Genomic DNA, 14904 nt, shown 5'->3' with positions numbered 1-14904 from the left:
AGCGAAGCAATAAAGTACATAAAATAGGCACAGCAGAAATGTCAGATAGGTTGGAGCGCAGTATGTAAGCTAATTTCTTTAAATGTCACAGAAAATGACAACAGAAATTGACAAGTTTGCCAATTTTACACATCTCCACAGCTGTAATCAACTGCCAGCTGTCTACCCAGAGGTGACTGTTGTTGGTAGCATGTCATGATAACTTCTGTTTCACTACGGAGAACAATACAGTAGAATAAAGCTCATTTGGGCATAAGGAGCAGCCCCAGACTTTATACTTGATGACATCACAAGTTTGATACTTACTTCTCTGGTCTCTGGCTTTGAGAGAGAGTAGCTTGCGTTCACAGATACTGATTAAACTTTCCTTGGCCATGGAAATAATATATTGGAATTCTAAATTTAGGTGGTGTTCCCCTTTAAATCTAACTTTAGGACAAGTCCAGGTTGAGTGCACTGATTTACAAACAGAGATACTGTATGTCAGAGCAGGTTTAGTGACATCATTATGAGAAACTGCTGGGCCAGTAAATTATATTTTATATTAAATTACATCAGTGGTGCTAAACTTTTCAATAATATCCACCCTTTGAAATGTTTTTGTTCTAGCCACATAGCCAGCACAAAACAATTGTGGTAGAAAAAAAGCTGATATAAAGAGGTACAATACAGCACTGCACAATCAGTCTGATTTATTTAACAACAATCTTCTACCTGACGAACACTGAAATGTGACATTTTAAATGCTTACAACTCACCACTAATTTAATGGCAAGTCAATTGTTTATTGTTTTTGATAAGTTGCATTTACAATTTAGTGATATTATTATTTTAAGAGTCATGCATGACCTTTTAAATTAAACATTAAAATAAAATCGCATGTAAACTCTGCAGTACCCTGCTTCTAGGAGGTATGTGTACCCCCATTTGAGCAACACTGGTTAACATGTTGCTGAATCTGCACCGTGAAACACTACATTCACTCAGAGAGCAGAGCCCTGGTTATATACAGCCAAATAAATACACAAATGATAAATGAATAAAGACATCATATTGGCCAGAATATAAGTAATATTTTTTTCTGTGAAGTACATTTGAATAAGCATTTAGACAATTAACGTTATGAATAATTCACAACATCAGATATTCTTTTTAAAGTTCCTTCAATTCAGTCTAGAGTGCATCCTTCAAAGTTCCTTTTCAGGAAGGTCTGTTCAACTGTAAGGAGTTTCTGACAGCTCATGTAGCCTACAGTTACGTGTTTTAATATAAATCTCTCAAGTCAGAGCTGGTGTCACAGATGAGGAGGAGCTCAAAAATAGTCTGAACTGCTAGATAAAAATAATTTGGACAGCCTCCATCAGCCTGACAGGAGCTGCTTTATGAAGGTATTCCATGTTCTACTTCTAAATATTCTGCTCACTGTGGCGGATTTCTTCCCAAGCAATTACTCAATCTGGAATCGATTATGTTACACTACAAGACTACTTGATGCGTGAAAGACACAAGAATCAACATCCATAAACTGCCTTAGGGGCCCCAAACCCTCAGGGGGCCCGAAGGCTTCAGGTTTTACTGTGTGTGTCATAACTGGACAAAACTGCAAACTGATTTGTTCAAACTGTACGCACCATTGAAAGCACAATATATACTGAAAAATCAATCTGCCCAACTTAGAGTCCAGTTTAAAGCCTGTAATATTTCTGTTTATCTTTTACTCACATCGGACGTTTGCTGGAATTAATTTAGTGCTTAAACTAATTACTAATTTATTACTAAAAAAACAACTACTAACAAATAGTGTAAGACGTGGCATCAACAGAGGACCTGCAGCTCATTTTTGCCCCGAGGCAAATAATGAGCAATAGAGGATTACTGGTGATAAAATTTTAAGGCGTGTGTTATTTATAGATGTGCAGAAATACATTTTTTTTTAAACCTTTTTTCTGAGGATATTGCAGAGGGATCCTACATCACATCTACTCTCCACTGTTATTAATTCAGCTGATGTTGTGCATAAATGGCATAACATATAATCCTATTTTGTGTTTAGGCAAATCACAACAAAAGGTCAAGGTTGTTTTATCAGGTTGTTGACAGAAAAGTATTGATAAGTCGATAGTTTGCTGTTACAGTGAATTAATTATGTAGTACTTTATCAAAACACTCACACTAACCCTAGCCCCCCGACAAGAACGTCAATATTTGATGATTCATTTGCAGAGTTGTTTAACTCTACAGTATCTGTGGACCCAGGTTCATGTCTGACCCAGCTTTGAGTTACTGCAAAGGGTAGTAGTGCTGCTTGTAACCACATGACATATGTTTGATGTCAGTGTGTCCAAGCCTGAAGGTAAACTGTCATATCTGTCTGCAGGTCAGGGTCAAGTTGAAGCACATACCTTTAAATATTTGCTTACTTAAATGCTCAAATATGTCCAATATAGCATGAGTAATACCACACGTACTGTGGAAATGAACCAAACTCAGTATGTGAAGTTTCAGTTTTAACAGTTGCACACATGGCCCTTTGGTTTATTGCCTTACAGCACTTTTTTCTGTCATGACCTTTTAAATTTAACTAATATTTACTCTCCTTGTCACAGGTTGAAAATGTCTGACTGTCAAGCAGACTGATGTTCTCTTCTTAGATTTTTAAGTTGCTATGTAAGTAAGATCAGTTATGTAGCAAACACAGATTTTATCAATTTTCTTTCTCATGATTAAAGAAACCGGAAACAACCATGTAAGAGACAGTTAAAAAAGGGCTAAATGTATTTTTATAGACAGCTACAACAGCTTATGTCTCCACCTACAACCCACAAGTGACTGCAAGTGCACAACACTTACCCGTTTTCTTGTTGGGTGAGTTATTTTCTACCAGTCCAAGTCCTTTTTCCACAGGTTTCTCAACATATGATGCATGCTGCAACATGTTGAAACCTGCCGTCTTAACTGCTGTGTACAGGGTATTCTAGGAAAGATAGGAAAAGCAGTAAATGTGGCATGAGTGGATTAGACAGATTGAGGGCGTGTGTGGGAAAATCTTAAGAGTAATTTACAAAGTGGCTCTTGGTTTGCACTAAATTCTCCTTTGACTCAGACGTAAGTGTGGCTTCAGTGTGAAATGTGTAGAAATATGTCTGGTTTTTCTCTGTTTACCAAAACTAGAGACAGAACAATGGATGAAATCATTCTTAGTGCTGCAACTAACTATTTTCATTATTAATCTGTGCATTTATTTAATGATTAGTCCATAAAATGTCATAGAAAAATGAAAAACGCCCAACATGCTGTCATCAAACTGCTTGTTTTGTCCTGCCAACAGTCCAAACCCAAACAATATCTAATCTACAATGAAATCAAACAGAGAAAAGCAGCAAATCCTCACATTTAATAAGCTTAAATCAGAAAATATTTTGAACTTTTTCTTCATAAATGACTTAAATGTTTAGAATATTATTAAAATAATTGACAATTACAGAATTAACTGTCAGTGAGATCAAACTGACTTTTTATTGCAGTATGACCTCTCAATTTCTGCTCTAGAGGAGAAGGTTAAACTCAGTTTGACCTCTGAGAAGAAGAAAGCATATAGATCCCTAATAAACAGGGTCATAACTGCAGTGTGTGAGCGAGTATAGGAGCTGGTGGGTGGGGGGTTATTTATAGCAGTCAGTGAGGTCACCAACAACAGACAACCTCAATGAGCTTTATTCAGTCTATAGTTTACACCCCCCCGACTCGCATACACACCCTCACAAACGCACATATACGACACACACACACAGTCGTGACCTCTGAAGGAAGCTCTCATGGGAAAAGTGAGAACTGCTCATCCATACTAATGAGGACACTAAATCAGAGGGAAAGTTAAAAAGTCGTACATGTAGGAGAAAAATTGGGTGTTTATTTATAGAAACTGGGTTATGACCATCAACACTGGCTTGGTTTTATGTTTCTCCCCAGATCATTGTGATCGGTTTGGATGAGAATGGCTCAATTTTGTAGGCTACATGGCAGAATGTACATCTACCCATGGACTATGTTCTTATATTTAAGTCCAAATCTTAAGTTCTTGTTCTTTATATTTCCATTTTCTATTACTAAATGTGATGCATTACCTGTTAGAATACGTAAGTGTCGTATGAAGTTAGCTCCAGTATAATAGATTAAAATGCTGTTCACACATTAACGCCTAGCTATTTGGCATCAGTAGGATCTGATAGGTATAAAAAACTAAACACGGTCAATGATAATACAGTCTTAGTGTCCTCAAATGAGACAATAATAAAGTCGCAATGTCCTCAAAGGAAACAAAAGTTGGTCATGGACTTTCCAAGGTACCAAGGTACCCTGGGTGCATTGGTTGTTGACATTGTTGATGTTCAAGAAACACACGTGGTTGGGTTTTGGCAACAAAACGTGGTTAGGTTTAGGAAAAAAGAACAGGGTTTAGGTTTAGAATTTTACGGGATGCCACTACCGCTCTCTCGGGTGAAAGTCGGTGTTTGTTGGACTCATCCACCACCCCTCCCGCCTGAACCAGTCGGACTTTTGCCGCCTTCATTTTTGTACTTGCCCCATTGCAGGCGCAGTTGAACTTTAACAGCAACCAGCCGCATATCATGCAGACGTTAAAGGATGCCTTTTTTTATTGGTTTCTGACGCCACAAGTCACTGCCCACGCAAGGGATTTCGACAACTTCTTCTTCTGGCAGAAAAAAGTGTCCACGAACGAGGACAACAGGTCTGAGTGAAACAGAATGAAGTGTAAGGTGCGGTAAACCCAAAATGTGATGTCCTATGAGGACACAGGGCCTTAGGAGGACATTTTTTTAAATCTCTTTTGAATGCAGGACTTTTACAGTAATATATCCCCACTGTGATTATAGAATTAAGCAACAGTAAGTTTGTGAGTTTTGCTATGGTGGAACTTAACAAAGTACATCAAAAAATTAAAGAAGTTACTAGTTACATAAAATTTATCTTCACATCAACAACAGAAGAAATACATTCAGCGTTAATAATCTAAGTGTTTCACTCACAGGGTCATTATTCTGACATGAGCTACTTTGAGTACATTCTGCTGACAATACATACTTTTACACATTTTCATTGGAGAACTTCTACTTTTTTTCCCCATTATCTGTAACTGCTTATCCTAAACAGGATCATGGGGGCAATGGAGCCCAGCTAACATTGGGCGAGAGGTGGGGTACACCCTGGACAGGTCACAGCCTGCCACGGGACGGACACATAGAGACAGACAACCATTCACGCTCACATTCACACCTACGGCTAAGGGCAATTTAGAGTCAACAATTAACCTAATCTGCCTGTCTTTGGACTGTGGGAGGAAACCTGGAGAAAACTCACACCAACATAGGGAGAACATGCAAACTCCACACAGAAGGGCCACAAGTGAATATTTTAGCATTGTAGTATTGGCACCTTTAAGGGATTTGAATACTTGGCCAACACCTAATTTTTGCGCCCTAACATTCTTAAAAAAAATTTGCAGGCTAGTACATTTTGTAACCTAAATCTAGGTGAAGTTTTGTTCCCTAGCCTGAAACTGTATTATGTGAATCATTTAAATCAAATGCTATATTAAGTCATGCTCTAATTTTTCCCTGCACTGCACATTTTAGAGTTTTCTTGCCTCTGGTTTATTTCCCTACAGGGTTCCCAGTGGTTTTGGAGTTGCTGCAACATCATGGGTTTAGAAAAGCTGTATTCCAGATGAGAGAAGTCAAGGAATTTTACAAATGGGTCACTTTCCAGGAATACAGCACTGCGTAGTTTCCAACTTGTTTCACAGATTTATTAGATTGGATATTTTTTGTTTTGCCAAACTGTACACCAACACGAACAGATCAGGGGGAAATAAAATGTTGAGGTCATGGAAGAGCTCTGACATAGTAGTGGAAAGTCATGGATCAGTCCTTGAATTTCACAACACATACAGTTGTTTTTTATGCTGGTGCCCAGTCTTTTGTGTCCGGGGGGATTAAGACCAACAGTCACAGAGAAGGACGCAACTCGAGAGTTTGACGTTAAATATTTATTGCAGATGAAACACACTTTTCACTCACAGCGTCAGCTCAGGCAGGTTCAGAGCTGAAGGTTTTTACAGTTTCATGTCAGGACATGTCTGTCCTGTCAGTCTTGATTTCACTCTCACTCTCTCTTTCTCAAACACAGACACACACTGAAACAAGAGCTCATTCATTTATTTAATCATTCATACAGTCAGTCAATCGTTCGGTGGACTGAAAATGTGATCATCCCAGACGCTAGCTGTCAGTCAAACTATGTGAAGGGCTGGGGACGTCTGAAACATTTTTCTTACAGAACTGAAAACCAATCCAAAAATGTACAATACAATTAAGTATAGCTTCATATGAGCAGGAAACAAAACCCTGAAATGCCTGAAATTTGATAACATTATTTCACATCTGCTACTTTCAAATAAACCAACCTGAACTGATTCAAGCTCAGAAAGTCACTTTGGGTCACATTTGATTTGCATACAGATATCGGACTGAAGATTTTTGGGGGCTGGCTGTAGTTCGACATTCACAGGGAACCTCAACTCCCACAATCCCCTGCATTTTACAGAGAGCTTCATCAAAGAGTAGCAAAGTGTGAGAAGTTGGGGCAGGCAGTGTTAAGAAAGCAAAAGTCCCATTTAATTTTTATGGATAATGTTCGGTAACTGACATGTTCAAGGTGAAGGTGAACATGAAACCCTGCTGGTAGAAAAAGTCAAGACAAGGTATGTACAAACTTAAAACTGCAACTCCCAGGGAGCACTGCAGTGAGACACATCCAATCAGAGTTTAAAATTGTGTTTAACAAGTCATTTTTGGATGAATGATGTGCTGTTTTGTTCCCAATGACAGTAAAGTGTTTTATATTTTCTACAGCAGGCTGGCCTTTTCCCTATAGCAATAGCCACAGAGGCTCATGGGTATTGTAGTATTCAGAGACATTCTGCATGAAAGACTGGCAGAGTAGAGTGCTGCACGGATGAAAGTTAACATCGCCCTGGTTCCCTCATCAAAACTCCAGATCGGATGTTTCCATTGGATTTTGGAATATGGCAGAAAATAAGCTGTGGCAAACAAACCTTTATGATACTTGCACGTTTTGTTTAGCGAGATAATCTTCACAAATTAACACAACTTTAGTGACTTTTGGAGCTTAAATGCAATCGTCCAAAATAAAATGCTAATATAAGGCTATGAACAAACTGAACCACGGTCACATGACTGCCAACGTTACAACCACAACGAGGCTGTGAAGCTGTGTCCGGCGTTCTGTAGTCTCATTTAGCCACTTGTTAAAAACTGCCTTTTTTAAGACACAAAAAAGCTTAAACATTTGGGAATTTACTGACATTTTTTATGTCGTAGAACAAAATGTTAAAGTATCTTTAGCTTGTGTAAATCACAGACCTTGTTACAGGCATCTAACAAAAAAAAAAACCTGACTTTGGGATGATTTTTCCCAAGTAAGGATTAAGATTGCTAACTTTTTTCTTTTTTCTCTTGTTGAAAAATAATGTTGTCTTTGATCTAATGACTTCTTGAAACACATTTTCCTCTATCAATGCATTAAAAAAGTGCAACTGCTCAAGAGTTGCGAGCAATTCAAGCACTTCAAGGATGATTTTTTTGAGTGCTGAAGAGGTACTTTCACAAGTAAAAAGTAAAAAAAAAAAAAAATAAAATAAACAGTCAATCACATGTGACNAGTAAAAAAAAAAAATAAATAAATAAACAGTCAATCACATGTGACGCCTCACACTCAGGTTGGGAAACACTGAGTGTCTTTAAAAAGAACATTTGTTACGGGGTTAAACACTTCCAGAGCCCATTTCTCCACCCACTTTGCTACTCTGTTGCTACACTGAAGCAACTGGTTTTATATTCTCTCTCTCACTCACACACTTACACACACACACACGCACACACACACAGTAATCAGATATCTCCTCTTTGACTGTAGTCCCACTGCAGTACCGAGACACACAGAGAGGCCTGGACAACCTGAGCTGCGCGATCATACCAGCACCCCTGGCACTAATCTGTTCCAGGTCTCAGACACCTGGACCAGGACTGGGACTTCAGCTTCCCACCCTGCACTGGGCTGGGCTTGATACAGCAGGAAAAGTCCCATTAAAGCTTATCGTCTCAGCAGGGCCGGACCACACTCACATACACATAAACACTTAAACCGAATGAGTAAATGTCAAAACTCAAATCAAAGCAATAAATACTAAGCACACAGTGCTGAAACTTAAAACATTACAACTCACTTTTCGTCTTTTTGACTTCCTATTGTTTTTTTCCACTTGTTACATGCTGTATCTCCATCATGACACTTTCCTCCGCTTTTTATCCTTCACAAATTTCCTAAACACATCTTTCTGTCTCTTCACGGTGCCCCTCTCACTTACGCGACCCTCGAAAACACAGAGCGCACACACACACGCGCTACAGTACAAATCAGTAGGTTTCAGATTCCTCGTTTAGCTATGCATAATCAAATCAAAAACAAAAATCCACAGTGACAAGACACGCACACACAGAGAATCACAGCTATACATCAGTAGGGACCCAGTGGTCGTTTGGTGTCCAGCATCGTGATTGGTTGATTGGCAGTGGAGCTCTAATGCCCACCGGCTAACGATGAATACAAGAAGTTATATTTGAATCCCAGCAGGGTCAGTCTTCTTTGGCCGTGATGAAACATCACTCTGCCTGAGGAGAAAGCAACAGAACAGTCAGACAACATGTCAGAAGTTCACTGTCTTTCATATTCAGTCATGTGGTAGAAAAGAAATAGTTTGCCTTATTTGGTAATACATTTATTTGCTTTCTTGTGGGGAGATAGACTGATAATACCCTTGTGTCTGTACTGTAAATATGAGGCTAGAACCAGTTATTTTAGCTTAGCTGAGCATAATGACTGGGAACAGAGGGAAATAGCTAGTGTGGCTCTTTCAAGAGGTAAGAAAAATCTGCCCACATGCACCTCTGAACATCATTTATTAACACACTATATCTCTTTTGTTTAATCCTAACAAACCTAATCGTTGATAACAACACTACATGAAGGTACCTTCCCTGGTATATATATAGTTTGGCACATAACCTCTCTTGTAAGACCACAGTATGTTGTGTGTATGCTTCGGTTTGTCGAAAGACCAGCAGGTAGGATTTAGGATATATTGGCCGAAATGCAATATAATATATTAAGTTTGTTTGTTGTGTTTTCATTACCTTAAAATGAGCCGTTTATATCTACATAGAGTGAATCTTAGTCCTCAGAGTCGGCCATGTTGCACTATAATATTTCTACAGTAGCCCAGAGCGGACAAACACTGGCTCTAGATGGGGCATTTGCATTTTTATGTCCACCACCGTAGATAGCAGCTCCATTCAGCGTTTTTACCAGTTTTAAACACATGGTCTGTTTGTTTTAGAGAGGAAGAGACCTCTGCGGATGATTTGGCTCCCGGTGAAAATCCCCCTGAATAATGAACACTGAAGGAGTTCTAACCAGGAGAAGTTTCAGCTGGTTGCAATCCGCAATCTTCACCACTAGAGGCCACTAAATCCTACACACTGCTCCTTTAATTAGTGAGCTTCAGAGGTGTTTACAGGCATATATATTTACTTTGGACGGAGCCAGGCTAGCTGTTTCCCCTCCCCCTCCGTTTCTCGTCTTTATGCTAAAATGCAGCATCATATTTACTGCACCAACACGAGAGTGGGATCAATCTCCTTATCGAGCTCTGGGCGAGATAGTAAATAAGCATATTTCCAAAATGTGACTTCAGTTTCCAAGACATAAACCATCACGTCATTTCAAAGTTGATGACAACTTCTTTGAAATTAAATTTGTTCTGATAGATTAAGACACAAAAATATCTGTCATCAAAGAAAACGATGCTTTCATTTCAAATTAAAGCAACAAAATTAGGAGATTTTTTCTCATTTCAGGAAATAATTTCCTTTACTCTCCACATGAACTCAAATAAAACACCACAAAGTGCTTCAAAAAGCAAATCGAGAGGAACCAAAAAACGGCCATTTGTTAGCCTGTGCAAACAAGTTCAAACGCATAAACAAGTCGCTGCTTTGAGTCATCAAATCGTTCATTTAGTTTTTCCCATTAAACATGAATACAGCCTTCCTGGTCTGAAGCAGAAACGTTTCTAAGCCTGCCTTCCTAACAAATAAACTTGATGACTGATTTATGATTAAGTAACTGAGCAGTAGAGAGCAGTAGATTCATTTGAGTCAATTTTTCATTGTCATGAAATTAAAAAAGGGCAGTTACACAGAATTACTTACTGTTTTTGTTTGTCCTGCGATCATTTTAACCTGCTGAAGAGAGAATGAAAGTTAGTTAGCAGTAAGCAGAGGACAGTGCAGTGTGAAGCTAAATTAGGTGCTACAGCTTTCTGCCAGAAACTGTAATAAGAACCAGACCAGTTCTTAGCATAGAGACATAAAACATGACTGTACTTGGCAGGTGCTACACAAACTGACTCCAGAGAGAAAACCTTCTTGAGGACAGTCTAACACAGCATTTAATCTCTAAACGTGAAGACTTAACGGTGCTGAACGTGGGGCTGAACCTGGCCTCCTGTCTGTCTGTCTGTCTGTCTGTCTGTCTGGCTGCTCAGGGGCCGGTGGGTTAGTGCGGCAGGTTAGTATTCTAATAAGCGTTTGGTCTGGGCTTGGGGAGCAGATCAGGAAGTAGTTTCACCGCTTTGTCTCGGCAGGCAGTCCTCTTGTAAAGAGGAGGGGCTCCATAAAGCATGGCTAATGAGGCGGCATGTTAATGAAGCTTGCTGCAGTACAGACGGGGAGAGCACCTGGAGAATAAGTGGAGTCGTACAGGGACTGTGCACGTGCTCGCACAGACACAGAAAGACATGCAGGAAAAGCTCCAAGTACAAGTACAATTAATGGCTCAGCAAATACCTCATGATGGGATTCAGAGCGGCTTTTATGTGTGCAGAAGGAAAATAAGATTTAGTTGAATGACTAAGGATTCCTCTGCAGTCAATGCTGAATTATTAATATTTACTTCTGATAAATTTATCTTCATAATTCCTGTCAGATGTTTGAAGAAACCTGCAGTGACACCTGATTCACTCTGCATGAAGCAGCTACCCACACAGAGGAATGTCATGACTTTGAACAGAGGTAGAGAATACTGTTACTCATGTACTGTTCATCCTCCTCCTTCTGAAGCCCTGAAAAATTATATTTTTGATCTTGTGTTATAAAATAATAACATATGCACACAAAATATTATCTTTCAGGACCTCCAGGGTGCCATAATCTAACACTGAAAAGTTCCATACTGCAAAATGAGGACTTTCTGTACATCTGGTCATAGTTACAGTGTGTTCTTTTAGTCAAGACACAATTTGAATGCAGGACTTTTAGTTGCAACAGAATAGTTATAAGCTGATTTAAGTTATTAAAATGTTACCAGCTTTTTCCATCTTTTATGCTAATTGTCAGAAACCCCTAAATCAGGAAGCATGGAGTCAATGGTGGACATGTTTTTTCATTCATTGTTGTATTTATTTTTTGTGTGTGTGGTTTTTTGGATTGGTCTTGAATGATAAACGTCAAAGACACTGATTACTTGCATCTGGCTATAGATGCAACCCATGTTAATCCCAGTGCAAAGGTTAAGCATTATAATGATCATGTTAGAGTCAAATTTTGTCAGCAAGTAGAGCGAGTAAAGAGAGGATTAGTTGGAAAAGATGACAAAAGATGTTGAGGACATTAACTTACCTCTGTCCTTCCCGTTCAGCAATCTTTCCTCTTCCTCCCGAACATCATCTAGTCAAAAGAGAGCATAAAAAGTCAACGTATGAACGTGTGTCGGACCAACATTTCTTTATTTTCTAAAGATTTATTATCAGATTTTACACGGAAAGCATTCTAACATGAACATTGTTGTATTTTTTTTTTCAGTGATATGGCATGCTCTGTAACTACCAAGGCACTCTACTTGTTGTATTTCTCGACTAGTTTTATACCCCAAACTGACAGATGGAAACGTTTGACACAATGTTTGTCTGAATTTGTAAGACGTGGATTACGCAGAAGCTACAAAGCGGTCAAAAGAGAATCCACAGGATACTATGGAAGTGTTTATTTATGTTTGTGTGTACCAGAGTGGAGCTCTTTGACCAGTGAGGACACAGTGTTGGTGATGGAGTCAGCTGCTACCAGAAGGTCATTCCTCAGGTTCCTTCTCGGACCTGTGATGGAAAGATGTAAGACAAAGGAAACAACAGTCACCCAATACTGTACGTCACAGTGAAGATTAGATTTACACTAATTATGTGGCAACTAATGACTTGAAGTTTGTTAATACGTTATCTTCTACTTTTTGAGATCTGAATGACACTTTCATACTGTCTCACTGTGGCACCAGTTACAACATAGTCGTATAACACTCAACAACCTAATGTGTACTTTTTAAATAGCTATTTAAATAATAAAGCAAAATAACAAATCGCTTAAAATGAACTTGCCTTTTAGCTTAACTTTCTCTTTTCTTAAACGCGACATGTTTTTTTTAAAAGCACATCTACAGCAGTGCAGAATTCATTAGACACACAAACTGTACAAGCTTTTTTAAAACACCTTTTAGGGCCAGTTTTTTAGTAGAAGTATGTAGTAGATGGATGCATGATGGCATCCATGGGAAAAAGAAAAAAAAGTACCAAAGATTTAACAATAGAAATAAACCGAAAACCTAGAACACCAGCTCAGATTCATACATGCAACACCAGAGGTTACTACAGTAATGTGCAATAAGGACAATAAAGAAACTCCCTGCCGCATGATGGCAGAGACACCAGGCTCCTTGTAGTTTAAGCAGGGGTCCCACACTTTATAGAACTGGTCTGTTTTTGAATGTAGTAACATGTAAGGTCCTCTAATGGCACTAAATCACACAGCACTCTCTGCCAGCCTTTAACAGCTGGTACTTTATCATTAACCCACTGCAATAAGATATTATTCCTTAGAGCAGTTTTTTGATGTTGCATATTTACTTGAGAGGCCATGATGAAGGACACTGGGTCCATCTGCTGTTCCAAACCCAATATTTGTTCTATCTCAGGAAGCACATTGGACCAGTACCTTTGCAGCTTACAGCATGACTAGAGACAATAAGTTAAAGTACCAATGTCTGTCTTTAATTTAAGGCACACTAATAACAGAGAAGGGCTAACTCCACACTAATTTCCTGATAATGTAGGGCATCTGTGTTCTCATTAAACATGATATTTAATTGTTGCACAGCATTTCCTTGACAAATGAGCTACTTCTTGAACTATTAGCTCCTGTCAAGTTGTTTGTATCATAGGCTGCAGGTTACACAGTGCACCACGAACTGTTAATAACTTAAGATAAGATAAGATTAATTTTACTTTCCTGAGGGAAATTTGTCTTGAGCAAAAAAATGGTGGTAACATGGTGAAAAGAACTACCTGGGAACTACCGTACGTTTGTGTTTGTAGCTAAGCAGAGATTCAATAAATCCATGTGGTAAACACAGCGGGAGTTACAACACAACAATTGTTTTACAGATTTACATTCGTTCATTCATCTTCTAACCGCTTCATCCTCTTGAGGGTCGCGGGGGGGCTGGAGCCTATCCCAGCTGACATCGGGCGAGAGGCAGGGTACACCCTGGACAGGTCGCCAGACTATCGCAGGGCTGACACATAGAGACAAACAACCATTCACGCTCACATTCACACCTACGGACAATTTAGAGTTATCAATTAACCTAGTCCCCAATCTGCATGTCTTTGGACTGTGGGAGGAAGCCGGAGTGCCCGGAGAGAACCCACGCTGACACGGGGAGAACATGCAAACTCCGCACAGAAGGGCTCCCACGCCCGGGATCGAACCGGAAACCCTTTTGCTGTGAGGCGAGAGTGCTAACCACCACACCACCGTGCCGCCCACAGATGAGCATAACAAAAACTTTTTTTTTTATTTCATAATCGGTGTATAAGTGTAAAAATGGGATATTAGTAGCATTCAAATGTCATTCGCAATTCCTGCCTGCCTCCTAGCCTAAACTTCGAGACCGCAATGGAAATAAGTGTATTTTAATGAATAAAAACTCAATACATATTTTTAAAGGCTTTAAGATTTACCTTATATCTGCAAGCCTGGACTGTATAGTTTGATTTAAATGCATCACTTACAAGTTATACTTTGAGAAAAACAGTTATAAGGAAGATTTTTCCAACTCATGTGATATTACATACTTGTTCCTATATATGATATTTAAAAGTTTTAAAAGAAAATGATTGAGTTGCTCAGAAAAGTGGCGGAACAACATGTAAATCTTGTTCAGTCAGGACTAAATCCTACCAGAAACATCTCCCCTGTGTGTCTCTAAAAAAAGGGAGGCCAGTGGCGGTTCAGTTATTGTACCTTGTCTCATAAATTTAACTAAACTAAAACCCATCAGATCTGTGTGTAACTTCCTGTGCAAGACCATAAAAGCAATACTTATTTATGGATTTTTTTTTTTACCCTGCTGTAATTTCCAGACTTACCTTGGGCGAATGCCTCTTGCACGTCACCACCCACCCCGGCGAGTGAATCTTGAGGAGAGTACATGTGAGCCAGGGGAGGTGAAGCGCCTACAGAGCGGACGGCTGATGGGCTCGGTCGAGCAGGAGAGGCGTGAGAAGAGCCGGCCGCCTGCGCCTAAGAGATGGATTTATAGGGGTTGTTACACTTCATTTATGACTCACACACATCTAACTTGTCACTTTTGTTGACATCATCTCCCAAGTGCAGTAAAAGTTCTGGTAACTGCTGG

At 39.3% G+C, this 14904-nt stretch overlaps 1 protein-coding gene and 1 long non-coding RNA gene across 7 annotated transcripts in view; one reads left to right on the top strand and one right to left on the bottom strand.

The window, feature by feature from the left end:
* Nucleotides 1-5810: 5810 nt before the first annotated feature.
* LOC126398471 (uncharacterized) lies at nucleotides 5811-8284 on the top strand. The gene is made up of 2 exons (XR_007570777.1): nucleotides 5811-7716; nucleotides 7764-8284. It is a non-coding gene; the product is annotated as an uncharacterized LOC126398471 (long non-coding RNA).
* dtnba (dystrobrevin, beta a) overlaps nucleotides 7807-14904 on the bottom strand; it is a 33700-nt gene continuing 26602 nt past the window's right edge. For all 6 annotated transcript variants that reach the window (XM_050057832.1, XM_050057833.1, XM_050057835.1 and 3 more), the window contains 5 exons: nucleotides 14636-14789; nucleotides 12221-12310; nucleotides 11838-11885; nucleotides 10371-10403; nucleotides 7807-8771 (listed from right to left, as the gene is read on the bottom strand). In XM_050057832.1, the coding sequence (XP_049913789.1) occupies nucleotides 10396-10403; nucleotides 11838-11885; nucleotides 12221-12310; nucleotides 14636-14789 (300 nt within the window). In that variant the 3' untranslated portion in view covers nucleotides 7807-8771; nucleotides 10371-10395. The remainder of the gene's footprint in view (nucleotides 8772-10370; nucleotides 10404-11837; nucleotides 11886-12220; nucleotides 12311-14635; nucleotides 14790-14904) is intronic.

The sequence above is a fragment of the Epinephelus moara genome, chromosome 12, assembly GCF_006386435.1.
Source record: "Epinephelus moara isolate mb chromosome 12, YSFRI_EMoa_1.0, whole genome shotgun sequence".
In the NCBI taxonomy this organism is placed as follows: Eukaryota; Metazoa; Chordata; class Actinopteri; order Perciformes; family Serranidae; genus Epinephelus; species Epinephelus moara.
This window is presented reverse-complemented; position numbering and strand designations above follow the sequence as displayed.